We start from the raw sequence: 13974 nt of genomic DNA on the forward strand, positions 1-13974 counted from the left end.
ATGGATACTTGTGATGGTTGTACAACACTGTAAATGTACTTTGCACCAAAGAACTGTACATTTAAAAATGGTTAAAATGATAAATTTTGTTTTAAATATATTTTTCCACAATAAAAAAATTTCTATACTTATAGATGAAATAAACTATTAGTGTTCAAGGTTTAATCCCTCAACATTCCCTAATAAATCCAGTACTTAAACATTTCACCATTTAAGGGTATAATTTTAATTAGAACTCAACCATTTAACAATTCTTAAATGGTGTTATCTCCAAAATTAATTTTGCTATGATAATGGATTGTTAAACATCCATTTCAGACTCTTCTTAAATAATTAAGGACAGACTTTTGTGACTGTTGTGAAGGAAATAAGAAATCTTACTTATTTGAGATATTTCTACAAAGGCTGCAGGAATAAAATTTCAAGTACCTTTTAACCATCAGGTTTAATATACTGAAGTAAAAATATCCTGATGTAAGTTTCTTTAAAAAAAATTTCAACAAAAAATGATATACTTTGTTCTGCTCTTATGTTTGCAATTGAAAATACTATTAATTTTAGACTCTTTTGAAAAGGAAAAGAGGGTTTTCTTTTGCTCCGGGGTTAAAAAGTTGTATCCATGGAGCCATGAAAATGAGGATCACTGCCAAGTCCTAATGTTTAAAATAATTTATCTTTTTGCACGATACTCATAATTGCCTCTAATTTGAGTATGGCTAATTTTCATACAAATTTAAAATGAGGTGATGGAAGAAAGTGCTTAATTGAAGTTCTAACGAAGTTTTACTCCAATCCAACTCTTCACCATTTTCTTGTCAGTATTCATGTCTCATTCTGTACTTCTAAAAACTACATGTCAAGATATTCCATAGCAAATCTGTTACTAAATATACTTACTTTCCTACACATCAATTACCTCCACCTTTATACACATTCCAATCTAATCAGCATCCATATATTAGTTGTTCTAACCATTACTCATTTAGTAGGCAATTTCCAACAGTATTCTAAAGTGTAAACAAAAGGCATCAAGGGTACTGAATCAATCTTATAAAATATTTGAGAGGAATTCTGAAGTTCCTTTTCAAAAGAGTATAAGGATAACACTGTTTTCATAGGCTATTAATGAAGTGTGAAGATTTTCGATATCAGGCAACATGATAATAGAGTACCAAGTAAAATGATCTTGATATTGAGTTGGTTACATTCAGTAGTAGTTTTGAATAAATTGAGGAGTAGGAAGAAGAGAAGATAAAGAAATGTTCGACAAGGTTTCACTTTAAAAAAATGTTTCTCCCTAAAAAAATTAAACATGGATTGAACACACACAACTTTATTCTGAGGCATGTCTGTGTCACTAGAGTGATTTTTGAATGCTGGTGCCGGCTACAGCAAAATGGTGGTGTAGGTTTTAAAAGACATGGACCATCAAAACCATTCCACTATATCTCCCATAAATATTCTAAGGCAGCAAAATCTATTTTAATGAATTAATGCTTATTTTACCTGCTATATTAGCTTTAGTTAAAATTTATGAGAGAGCACGTTATATTTTAAGTGATTTGTAATAATTTACATTTTAATTTTTTTCCTCTCCGTCAATCAATATAAACGTTATATCCCTCCGTGTGTGGGGTCTTGAATTATAATTTCACCAATCTGAACATATACAGAAGTTTTTCAATTTGTCTGATGCCCATTTTCTTGAAGGCAAATGCTTTGTTAAGACTATAACTTTCAATCATATCATTAAGGAAAACAGTTTACTCTGCAACAATACTGTTTCTGAAGACACTACTGGGTGAAGAATGGAGTACTCAGAAATAGTTCTTGATCAGTTAGATGACTTGCTTACATATTTTATGTATTACTAAGATTTTAACTCTGAGCACTTTTTTTCTTAGCACTTACTTTTTTGGTCAAAGAGTCATCAGAATCAGAAGGCATTCTTGTTGATACGTGAAATATTACTTCAACTGTAGAGGTAGCAAAATATGGTGTGGTCAATCCAGTGCTTTTATTTCTTTGTAGTCCTCCCATGAAACCGCAATGGTTTGTAAGATTTACCTAGAAGCAATGAAAAGACACATAATATTAATTAACTAAACAAAACTAAAAACCTCACTATAGAAAAAAACTCACATTTCTCACTTTGCAAAAACATGAGGAATGAAGTCTTCTGCATGTTATCAACTATGGCTTGACCCAGAATTATTAGTTAGAGCTATTCAAGTCACACTGGTAGATTTTCTTAAGTATTTGAGGGTCCCTAATTAGTAGGAACTAATTAGCAAAGAAATCAATCGCTGTGCACTATGCATCTCTTGTTAGGCTACCAGGTGCTAAATGGTAACGGCTGTGTGGGATGCCGAGGGCAGAGAGTAAAAACCAAGTGGCAGGGCTTCCCTGGTGGCGCAGTGGTTGAGAGTCCGCCTGCCGATGCAGGGGACACGGGTTCGTGCCCTGGTCTGGGAAGATCCCACATGCCACGGAGCGGCTGGGCCCGTGAGCCATGGCCGCTGAGCCTGCGCGTCCGGAGCCTGTGCTCCACAATGGGAGAGGCCACAACAGTGAGAGGCCCGCATACCGCAAAAAACAAACAAACAAACAAACAAACAAAAAACCAAGTGGCAAAAATCAAGACTGGAAATGATTTGGGGATAAGTTAAAACAGTAATGTCACTTTGATAAAATGATTAATTGTGTCATATTTACTCATTGAAATTGGCTTCCTAATTAATAGTACCTATCATAGCCCAGAACTTAACTACACTTCAAATGCATTAAAAAAACTACAAATTAATCTATGCAAAGTCTTTTAAATCTCCTTTTTTCCTGATTATAAATATGATATATTTACTATCAGTGTTGTTGCACTTGACGATATCCCCTGGACTTGTGTGATGCAAAGAAGCCAGCAACTTGTGTTCATTGTAGAAAATCAAAGAAATATTGTAAAGAAAAAACAAAATTTAAACACTGCTTGTATCTCTCCATTCAGAGAAACCAGTTATGTACCTGCTTGTAAAAAACAAAATATAAATATGTGAAAAAGTGGAAACCTATAAAAACAAATTTCTGCACCGTGTGAACTGAACACATCTCAACTATCCATATCAGTTACTAATGGCTGAATGTATGAATAACAAGTTAGTTTTTATGCCATTACTACAAGATTTCCTCAATCATTTATAATATTTTAAATTTATTTTTTAACTCAGTAATACATTCATACAATTAAAAGTTCAAAAGATACAGCAAAATTTTTCCTTCCATATCTCTCATCTCTAGCTACTCAGTTCCACTCCAAGAAAGCAATTTAAGTATGCTTCCAAAAGTGTTCTCTATATACAATTAAATTTTTAAAGGAATGTATGCACATATACACATGTATGTATGTACACATGTGCACACACAACACGGATACAAAATGTTCTGCACCTTGATTTTTTGCATTTAAAATACCTTGAAAAATACTCCTTATTAGTAAGTAAAGAGCCTTCTCATTATTTTTTTCATGGCTTCACATAAGTCCCTTTTCTTGATGTACAATAATTTAACTGGCGCTCTACTTGACGGATATTTAGGCTTTCCCAATCTTTTGCTATTACAGTCAATGCTACAATGAATAACACTGAACACATGTCATGCTGCATTTGTGAAAGTAGATCTGTACGACAGATTCAAAAGTAGAAATGTAGTCAAAGGGCATGTGCACATCTAATTTTGAAACTGACTACCAAATTGCTCTCCATAGGTGGTACCAACAGTGCATGAGAGTGCCTGTTCCCCTCATATGCTCTCAAATATATTATCAAACCTTATGACCTTTGCTAATCTGTTAGGTTAAAAAATGGTATCTTAGTGTACATCTTTGTTCTGTTTTGTTTTAGTGAGAAAGTTATTTACTTTCAGGTCAATTCTCTGATTATGTAAAGGAGAAAGTCTCAGTTTAGTGCTCCTTTGCTATAAATAATTCTGTAACACTTGCAGATCTCTATTTTTTAATTAAACATTTTATCTGGAGGTAATTATAGATTTACACAAAGTTTTAAGAAATAATGAGATCCTAGGTACCCTTTACCCAGATTCCCCAGTGCAAAATCATATTATAACCAGGATACTGATATTGACATGATTCAGAGACAACAGTTTCATTACCACAAGGATTCCGTGTTGCCCTGTTACATGAGCAACACTCACTTCCGTCCTTCCCTACCCTCCTTTTTAACCCCTGGCAATCACTAACCTGTTCTTTACTACTAAAACTGTCATTCCAAGAATGTTATATAAGTGGAATTATATGGCATTTGGAGATTTTTGCCATTATCTTTCTGTTCATGATTTCAAGTTTGATCCTACTGTATATGGAGAAAACACTGTATGATTTCAATGCTTTTAAACTTGCTGAAGTTTATTTTAATGGCCCATATATGGCCTCTCTTGGTGTATGTTCCATGGGCACTTGAAAATAATATGTATTATGGTATTGGTGGGTGGAGTGTTCTATAAATGGCAATTAGATCCTGTTGGTTGGTGGTGGTGTTGAGTCTTTCTATATACTTGCTAATTTTCTGTCTACTTCTCTCAGTTGTTGAGAGAGGGGTGAAATCTCCATTTATAATTGTGAATTTGTCTATTTCTTCTTTCAGTTCTATCAGCTTTGCTTCACATATTTTGCAGTTCTGTTGTTTGCTGCACACACATTTAGGATTGTTAAGTCTTCTTAGTGGACTGACCCTTTTATCACTGTTATATAATGTCCCCCCACCTGTGGTAGTTTTCTTTGCTCTGAAGCCTACGTTATCTAATATTAATTCAGCCACTCTGGCGTTCCTTTGATTAAGGTTTGCACAATATAATTTTTTCTATCCATTTACTTTCTACCAGCCTATATTGTTATATTTGAAGTGAGTTTCTTTTACAAAGCATATAGGTGAGTCACTTTTTTTTTTTTTTTTTGCGGTACGCGGGCCTCTCACTGTTGTGGCCTCTCCCGTTGCGAAGCACAGGCTCCAGACGCGCAGGCTCGGCGGACGTGGCTTACGGGCCTAGCCGCTCCGCGCCATGTGGGATCTTCCCGGACCGGGCCACGAACCTGTGTCCCCTTCATTGGCAGGCGGACTCTCAACCACTGCGCCACCAGGGAAGCCCTGAGTCACGTTTTTTAATCCACTCTATTTATTTGTATTTTTAAATATTTATTTATTTATTTATTTATTTTTGGCTATGTTGGGCCTTCATTGCTGCATGCAGGCTTCCTCTAGTTGCGGTGAGCGGGGGCTACTCTTTGTTGTGGTGCGTGGGCTTCTCACTGCGATGGCTTCTCTTGTTGTGGAGCACGGGTTCTAGGCACATGGGCTTCAGTAGTTGTGGCTCGCGGGCTCCAGAGCACAGGCTCAGTAGTTGTGGTGCACGGGCTTAGTTGCTCCGTGGCATGTGGGATCTTCCTGGCCCAGGGCTTGAACCCGTGTCCCCTGCATTGGCAGGCGGATTCTTCACTGCGCCACCAGGGAAGCCCCACTCTGCCAATTTTTTTGGGGGGGGGTAGGAGTTTATTAATTAATTAATTTATTTCTGCTGTGTTGGGTCTTCGTTTCTATGTGAGGGCTTTCTCTAGTTGTGGCAAGCGGGGGCCACTCTTCATCGCAGTGCGCGGGCCTCTCACTATCGTGGCCTCTCTTGTTGCGGAGCACAGGCTCCAGACACGCAGGCTCAGTAGTTGTGGCTCATGGGCCTAGTTGCTCTGTGGCATGTGGGATCCTCCCAGACCAGGGCTCGAACCCGTGTCCCCTGCATTAGCAGGCAGATTCTCAACCACTGCGCCACCAGGGAAGCCCCACTCTGCCAATTTTTAATTGGTATATTTACATCATTCATATTTCCTGTAATGACTGATACGTTAGAGCTTAAGCTTACCATTTTATTTTTTGTTTTCTGTTTATTTTCTCTGTTTTATTTTTCTTGCCCCCTATGGGTTACTTGAACATATTCTAGAATTCCATTTTTATTTATCATTTTTTGAGTGTACTTTTGTTGTATGTTTTTTACTGGTTGTTCTTGGTATTATACTATATGTACATACCTTATCACAGTCTACTGATGTTGTCATTTTACCAGTTTGAGTGAAATATAGAAACCCTACCTCACTTTATGTCCTTTTATCCTCCCTTGTTTGTAATATAATTGCCATGAATATTTTCATGGCATTACATTTATTTATTTATTTATTTTGCAGCATGTGGTATCTTAGTTCCCCCACTAAGGATCTAACCCGTGCCCCTGGTATTGGGAGCGTGGAGTCTTAACCACTGGACTGCCAGCGAAGTCCCCGTCATTACATTTAAACATGTCAGGTAGTAAAATAATTTTTGCATCAACCATCAAACATAAGAAAACTCAAGAGGAGAAGTAAATTTAGCGTATTTACCCATATTTTTTCTTGCCATGCTCTTTCTTCCTGATGTTCCAAAGATCCTTCTATCATTTCATTTCTGTTAACAGAATTTCTGTCAGTGGTTCTTTTAGGGCAGGTCTGCTGGCAACAAATTCTCTAAGTTTTCCTTCATCTGAGAATGTTGTGCTTCATTCCTTAGCCAACTATAGGATTCTGGGTTGACAGTTTTTTTTCTTTTAATATTTGAAAAATATTATGTCACCTCCTCTGGTCACCACAGTTTCTGATGAGAAATTCACTATCATTCTAATTGTACCCATATAGATAGGTACAAGTTTCCTCTGGATACTTTTGAAATTTTTTTGCCTTTAGTTTTCAGAAGTTTAATTATGATGTGTCTTAGTATGGATCTCTTTCCATATATCCTGTTTGGTTTTCACCAGGTTCTTCAATCTGTAGCTTTATTAGCTTTATTTCTCTTGCCAAATTTGGGAAGTTTTCAACATTATCTCTCAAAGTAGTTTTCAGACCCAACCGCTTTCTCCGCTCCTTCTGGGACTCACAATAACAGGAGTGTTAGATTTTTTGTCATAGTCCCCCCACAGGTCTGTTCATTGCTCTGTTCACCGTCTTTATGTCTATTCTCTCTCTGCAGTTCAGGTTAACTTTTACTGTTCTATGCTCCAATTTACTAATTCTTTCTGTACCCTTATCTCCACCTGACTCTGTTGCTGGGCCAATCTACTGAGTTTTTTATTTCAGTTATTGTATTTTCAATTCTAAAATTTCCATTTAGTTCTTCTTTGTGTTTTGTATTTCTTTGCACAGACTTTCTATTCTTCATTTGTTTCAACTGTGCTCCTAATTGCTTGTTGAAGCATTTCTAATATAGTCACTTTAAAATCTTTGTCATCTTGGTGTTGGCATCTATTGCCTTCTTTTCATTCAGTTTGAGACCTTCCTGGTTTTTGGTATAATTTTTGGTTGAAGCCTGGACATTTTCATATTATGAGACCATGAATCTTATTTAAACCTTCTGTTTTAGTTGGCTGTTTTGCGACACAGCTCCGGAGAAGTGGGGGCTTTCAGCCTCATTATGGCCAGGTGGAGGTAGGAGTTCTGACTTCCTTTGTGGTATCCACTGACACAGCAGTGGAGGTGGTCTCATTATCACTGGGTGATGGTGAAAGGCCTAATTCTCCACTAGACCTCCTCTGACTCCAGTGTAGAGGGGGAGGGGCACCTCATTATGCCTGGATGGGGCCAAAATTCCAGGTTCCTCATGTAGTCTCCACTGACACTGGTGTTAGACATGGATGGGGGACTTGTTACCAGTTGGCAGAGATGAAACTCTTAGCTTTCTATTTGGTCTTCTCTGATACTATCTTACTCCAGGGTGATGTTCGGGATGCCTCATTATAGTCATTTATTTATTGACTGATTGATTGATTTTGGGCTGCATTGGGTCTTCACTGCTGCACACGGGCTTTCTCTAGTTGCGGTGAGCGGGCATCTCATTGCAGTGGCTTCTCTTGTTGCGGAGCATGGGCTCTACACATGGGCTTCAGTAATTGTGGCATGTGGGCTCAGTAGCTGTGGCTTGCAGGCTCTAGAGTGCAGGCTCAGCAGTTGTGGTGAACAGGCTTAGTTGCTCCGCGACATGTGGGATCTTCCCAAACCAGGGCTCGAACCCGTGTCCCCTGCACTGGCAGGTGGATTCTTAACCACTGTGCCACCAGGGAATTCCCCTCATTATAGTCTTGTAAGGGTAGAAGTCTAGGCTTCCTAACCCACTTTTGTTGTCGGGGTGGGGATGAGGGTCACAGTATTTTCTGTGGTGTTTGGTTGGTGTAGAGCAGTTACTGTTTAAATGTTCTCTGTCTTTCCAGGTTGCTCCTTTTTGGTTTTTTTTTTTTTTTCTTTTTATTAGTTTCTGCTTTATAACAAAGTGAATCATTCATACATATACGTCTGTTCCCACATCCCTTCACTCATGCATCTCCCTCCCTCCCACCCTCCCCATCCCACCCCTCCAGGCGGTCACAAACCACCGAGCTGATCTCCCTGTGCTCTGCGGCTGCTTCCCACTATCTATCTACCTTACGTTTGGTAGTGTATATATGTCCATGCCTCTCTTTCGCTTTGTCACAGCTCACCCTTCCCCCTCCCCATATCCTCAAGTCCATTCTCAAGTAGGTCTGTGTCTTTATTCCCGTTTTACCCCTAGGTTCTTCATGACATTTTTTTTAAAATTCCATATATATGTGTTAGCATATGGTATTTGTCTTTCTCTTTCTGACTTACTTCACTCTGTATGACAGACTCTAGGTCTATCCACCTCATTACAAATAGCTCAGTTTTGTTTCTTTTTATGGCTGAGTAATATCCCATTGTATATATGTGCCACATCTTCTTTATCCATTCATCCGATGATGGACACTTAGGTTGTTTCCAGCTCCGGGCTATTGTGAATAGAACTACAATGAACATTTTGGTACATGTCTCTTTTTGAATTATGGTTTCCTCAGGGTATATGCCTAGTAGTGGGATTGCTGGGTCATATGGTAGTTCTATTTTTAGATTTTTAAGGAACCTCCATACTGTTCTCCATAGTGGCTGTACCAATTCACATTCCCATCTGCAGTGCAAGAGTGTTCCCTTTTCTCCACACCCTCTCCAGCATTTATTGTTTCTAGATTTCTTGATGATGGCCATTCTGACTGGTGTGAGATGATATCTCATTGTAGTTTTGATTTGCATTTCTCTAATGATTAATGATGTTGAGCATTCTTTCATGTGTTTGTTGGCAGTCTGTATATCTTCTTTGGAGAAATGCCTATTTAAGTCTTCTGCCCATTTTTGGATTGGGTTGTTTGTTTTTTTTGCTATTGAGCTGCATGAGCTGTTTATAAATTTTGGAGATTAATCCTTTGTCAGTTGCTTCATTTGCAAATATTTTCTCCCATTCTGAGGGTTGTCTTTTGGTCTTGTTTATGGTTTCCTTTGCTGTGTAAAAGCTTTGAAGTTTCATTAGGTCCAATTTGTTTATCTTTGTTTTTATTTCCATTTTTCTAGGAGGTGGGTCCAAAAGGATCTTGCTGTGATTTATGTCATAGAGTGTTCTGCCTATGTTTTCCTCTAAGAGTTTGATAGTTTCTGGCCTTACATTTAGGTCTTTAATCCATTTTGAGCTTATTTTTGTGTATGGTGTTAGGGAATGATCTAATCTCATACTTTTACATGTCCCTGTCCAGTTTTCCCAGCACCACTTATTGAAGAGGCTGTCCTTTCTCCACTGTACATTCCTGCCTCCTTTATCAAAGATAAGTTGGCCATATGTGCGTGGGTTTATCTCTGGGCTTTCTATCCTGTTCCATTGATCTATATTTCTGTTTTTGTGCCAGTACCACACTGTCTTGATTACTGTAGCTTTGTAGTATAGTCTGAAGTCAGGGAGCCTGATTCCTCCAGCTCTGTTTTTCGTTCTCAAGATTGCTTTGGCTATTGGGGGTCTTTTGTTTTTCCAAACAAATTGTGAAATTTTTTGTTCTAGTTCTGTGAAAAATGCCAATGGTAGTTTGATAGGGATTGCATTGAATCTGTAGATTGCTTTGGGTAGTAGAGTCATTTTCACAATATTGATTCTTCCAATCCAGGAGCATGGTATATCTCTCCATCTATTTGTATCATCTTTAATTTCTTTCATCAGTGTCTTATAATTTTCTGCATACAGGTCTTTTGTCTCCTTAGGTAGGTTTATTCCTAGATATTTTATTCTTTTTGTTGCAATGGTAAATGGGAGTGTTTTCTTGATTTCACTTTCAGATTTTTCATCGTTAGTGTACAGGAATGCCAGAGATTTCTGTGCATTAGTTTTGTATCCTGCTACTTTACCAAATTCATTGATTAGCTCTAGTAGTTTTCTGGTAGCATCTTTAGCATTCTCTATGTATAGTATCATGTCATCTGCAAACAGTGACAGCTTTACTTCTCCTTTTCCGATTTGGATTCCTTTTATTTCCTTTTCTTCTCTGATTGCTGTGGCTAAAACCTCCAAAACTAGGTGGAATAAGAGTGGTGAGAGTGGGCAGCCTTCTCTTCTTCCTGATCTTAGTGGAAATTGTTTCAGTTTTTCACCATTGAGGACGATGATGGCTGTGGGTTTGTCATATATGGCCTTTATTATGTTGAGGAAAGTTCCCTCTATGCCTACTTTCTGCAGGGTTTTTATCATAAATGGGTGTTGAATTTTGTCGAAAGCTTTTTCTGCATCTATTGAGATGATCATATGGTTTTTCTTCTTCAATTTGTTAATATGGTGTATCACATTGATTGATTTGCGTATATTGGAGAATCCTTGCATTCCTGGAATAAACCCCACTTGATCATGGTGTATGATCCTTTTAATGTGCTGTTGGATTCTGTTTGCTAGTATTTTGTTGAGGATTTTTGCATCTATGTTCATCAGTGATATTGGCCTGTAGTTTTCTTTCTTTGTGACATCCTTGCCTGGTTTTGGTATCAAGGTGATGGTGGCCTCGTAGAATGAGTTTGGGAGTGTTCCTTCCTCTGAAATTGTTTGGAAGAGTTTGAGAAGGATGGGTGTTAGCTCTTCTCTAAATGTTTGATAGAATTCGCCTGTGAAGCCATCTGGTCCTGGGCTTTTGTTTGTTCGAAGATTTTTAATCACAGTTTCAATTTCAGTGCTTGTGATTGGTCTGTTCAGATTTTCTATTTCTTCCTGATTCAATCTTGGCAGGTTGTGCATTTCTAAGAATTTGTCCATTTCTTCCAGGTTGTCCATTTTATTGGCATAGAGTTTCTTGTAGTAATCTCTCATGATCTTTTGTATTTCTGCAGTGTCAGTTGTTACTTCTCCTTTTTCCTTTCTAATTCTATTGATTTGAGTCTTCTCCCTTTTTTTCTTGATGAGTCTGGCTAATGGTTTGTCAATTTTGTTTATCTTCTCAAAGAACCAGCTTTTAGTTTTATTGCCCTTTGCTATTGTTTCCTTCATTTCTTTTTCATTTATTTCTGATCTGATCTTTATGATTTCTTTCCTTCTGCTAACTTTGGGGGTTTTTTGTTCTTCTTTCTCTAATTGCTTTAGGTGCAGGGTCAGGTTGTTTACTCAAGATGTTTCCTGTTTCTTAAGGTGGGATTGTATTGCTATAAACTTCCCCCTTAGAACTGCTTTTGCTGCATCCCATAGGTTTTGGGTTGTCATGTCTCCATTGTCATTTGTTTCTTGGTATTTTTTTATTTCCTCTTTGATTTCTTCAGTGATCACTTCGTTATTGAGTAGTGTATTGTTTAGCCTCCATGTGTTTGTATTTTTTACAGATCTTTTCCTGTAATTGATGTCTAGTCTCATAGCATTGTGGTCGGAAAAGATACTTGATACAATTTCAATTTTCTTAAATTTACCAAGGCTTGATTTGTGACCCAAGATATGATCTATCCTGGAGAATGTTCCATGAGCACTTGAGAAAAATGTGTATTCTGTTGTTTTTGGATGGAATGTCCTATAAATATCAATTAAGTCCATCTTGTTTAATGTATCATTTAAAGATTGTGTTTCCTTATTTATTTTCATTTTGGATGATCTGTCCATTGGTGAAAGTGGGGTGTTAAAGTCCCCTACTATGAGTGTGTTACTGTCGATTTCCCCTTTTATGGCTGTTAGTATTTGCCTTATGTATTGAGGTGCTCCTATGTTGGGTGCATAAATATTTACAACTGTTATATCTTCTTCTTGGATCGATCCCTTGATCATTATGTAGTGTCCTTCTTTGTCTCTTCTAATAGTCTTTATTTTAAAGTCTATTTTGTCTGATATAAGAATTGCTACTCCAGCTTTCTTTTGATTTCCATTTGCATGGAATATCTTTTTCCATCCCCTTACTTTCAATCTGTATATGTCTCTACATCTGAAGTGGGTCTCTTGTAGACAGCATATATATGGGTCTTGTTTTTGTATCCATTCAGTCAATCTGTGTCTTTTGGTGGGAGCATTTAGTCCATTTACATTTAAGGTAATTATTGATATGTATGTTCCTATTCCCATTTCCTTAATTGCTTTGGGTTCGTTATTGTAGGTATATTCCTTCTGTTGTGTTTCTTGCCTAGAGAAGTTCCTTTAGCATTTGTTGTAAAGCTGGTTTGGTGGTGCTGAACTCTCTCAGCTTTTGCCTGTCTGTAAACGTTTTAATTTCTCCATCAAATCTGAATGAGATCCTTGCTAGGTAGAGTAATCTTGGTTGCAGGTTTCTCTCCTTCATCACTTTAATTATGTCCTGCCACTCCCTTCTGGCTTGTAGAGTTTCTGCTGAGAGATCAGCTGTTAACCTGATGGAGATTCCCTTGTGTGTTATTTGTTGTTTTTCCCTTGCTGCTTTTAATATGATTTGTGTTTAATTTTTGACAGTTTGATTAATATGTGTCTTGGAGTATTTCTCCTTGGATTTATTCTGTATGGGACTCTCTGTGCCTCCTGGACTTGATTAACTATTTCCTTTCCCATATTAGGGAAGTTTTCAACTATAATCTCTTCAAATATTTTCTCAGTCCCTTTCTTTTTCTCTTCTTCTTCTGGAACCCCTATAATTCGAATGTTGGTGCGTTTAATGTTGTCCCAGAGCTCTCTGAGACGGTCCTCTGTTCTTTTCATTCTTTTTACTTTATTTTGCTCTGCATCAGTTATTCCCACTATTTTATCTTCCACCTCACTTATCCGTTCTTCTGCCTCAGTTATTCTGCTATTGATCCCATCTAGAGTATTTTTCATTTCATTTATTGTGTTTTTAATTGATGCTTGATTCATCTTATTTCTTCTAGGTCCTTGTTAACTGTTTCTTGCATTTTGTCTATTCTATTTCCAAGATTTTGGATCTTGGAAATAGAATCTTGGATCATCTTTATTATCATTATTCTGAATTCTTTTTCAGGTAGACTGCCTATTACCTCTTCATTTGTTAGGTCTGGTAGGTTTTTATCTTGCTCCTTCACCTGCTGTGTGTTTTTCTGTCTTCTCATTTTGCTTATCTTACTGTGTTTGGGGTCTCCTTTTTGCAGGCTGCAGATTCGTAGTTCCCGTTGTTTTTGGTGTCTGTCCCCAGTGGCTAAGGTTGTTTCAGTAGGTTGTGTAGGCTTCCTGGTGGGGGGGACTAGTGCCTGTGTTCTGGTGGTTGAGGCTCGATCTTGTCTTTCTGGTGGAGAGGTCCACATCTGGTGGTGTGTTTTGGGGTGCCTGTGGCCTTATTATGTTTTTAGCCAGCCTCTCTGCTAATGGGTGGGGTTGTGTTCCTGCCTTGCTAGTTGCTTGGCATAGGGTGACCAGCACTGTAGCTTGCTGGTCGTTGACTGAAGCTGGGTGCTGGTGTTGAGATGGAGATCTCTGGGAGATTTTCGCCGCTTGATATTACATGGAGCTGGGAGGTCTCTTGTGGACCCGTGTCCTGAAGTTGGCTCTCCCACTTCAGAGGCCCAGCACTGACTCCTGGCTGCAGCACCAAGAGCCTTTCATCTACCCGGCTCAGAATAAAAGGGAGAAAAAGTAGAAGAAAGAATTAGAAGAA

At 38.0% G+C, this 13974-nt stretch overlaps 1 protein-coding gene across 7 annotated transcripts in view; it reads right to left on the minus strand.

Moving 5' to 3' along the window:
• RALGAPA1 (Ral GTPase activating protein catalytic subunit alpha 1) overlaps positions 1-13974 on the minus strand; it is a gene marked incomplete at its 5' end in the record, with an annotated part of 228244 nt that overhangs the window by 39872 nt on the left and 174398 nt on the right. For all 7 annotated transcript variants that reach the window (XM_082620173.1, XM_082620170.1, XM_082620172.1 and 4 more), the window contains one exon: positions 1912-2067. In XM_082620173.1, coding sequence (XP_082476299.1) covers positions 1912-2067 — 156 coding nt within the window. The remainder of the gene's footprint in view (positions 1-1911; positions 2068-13974) is intronic.

Source organism: Mesoplodon mirus, assembly GCF_964341445.2.
Source record: "Mesoplodon mirus genome assembly, chromosome: 4".
NCBI lineage: Eukaryota > Metazoa > Chordata > Mammalia > Artiodactyla > Ziphiidae > Mesoplodon > Mesoplodon mirus.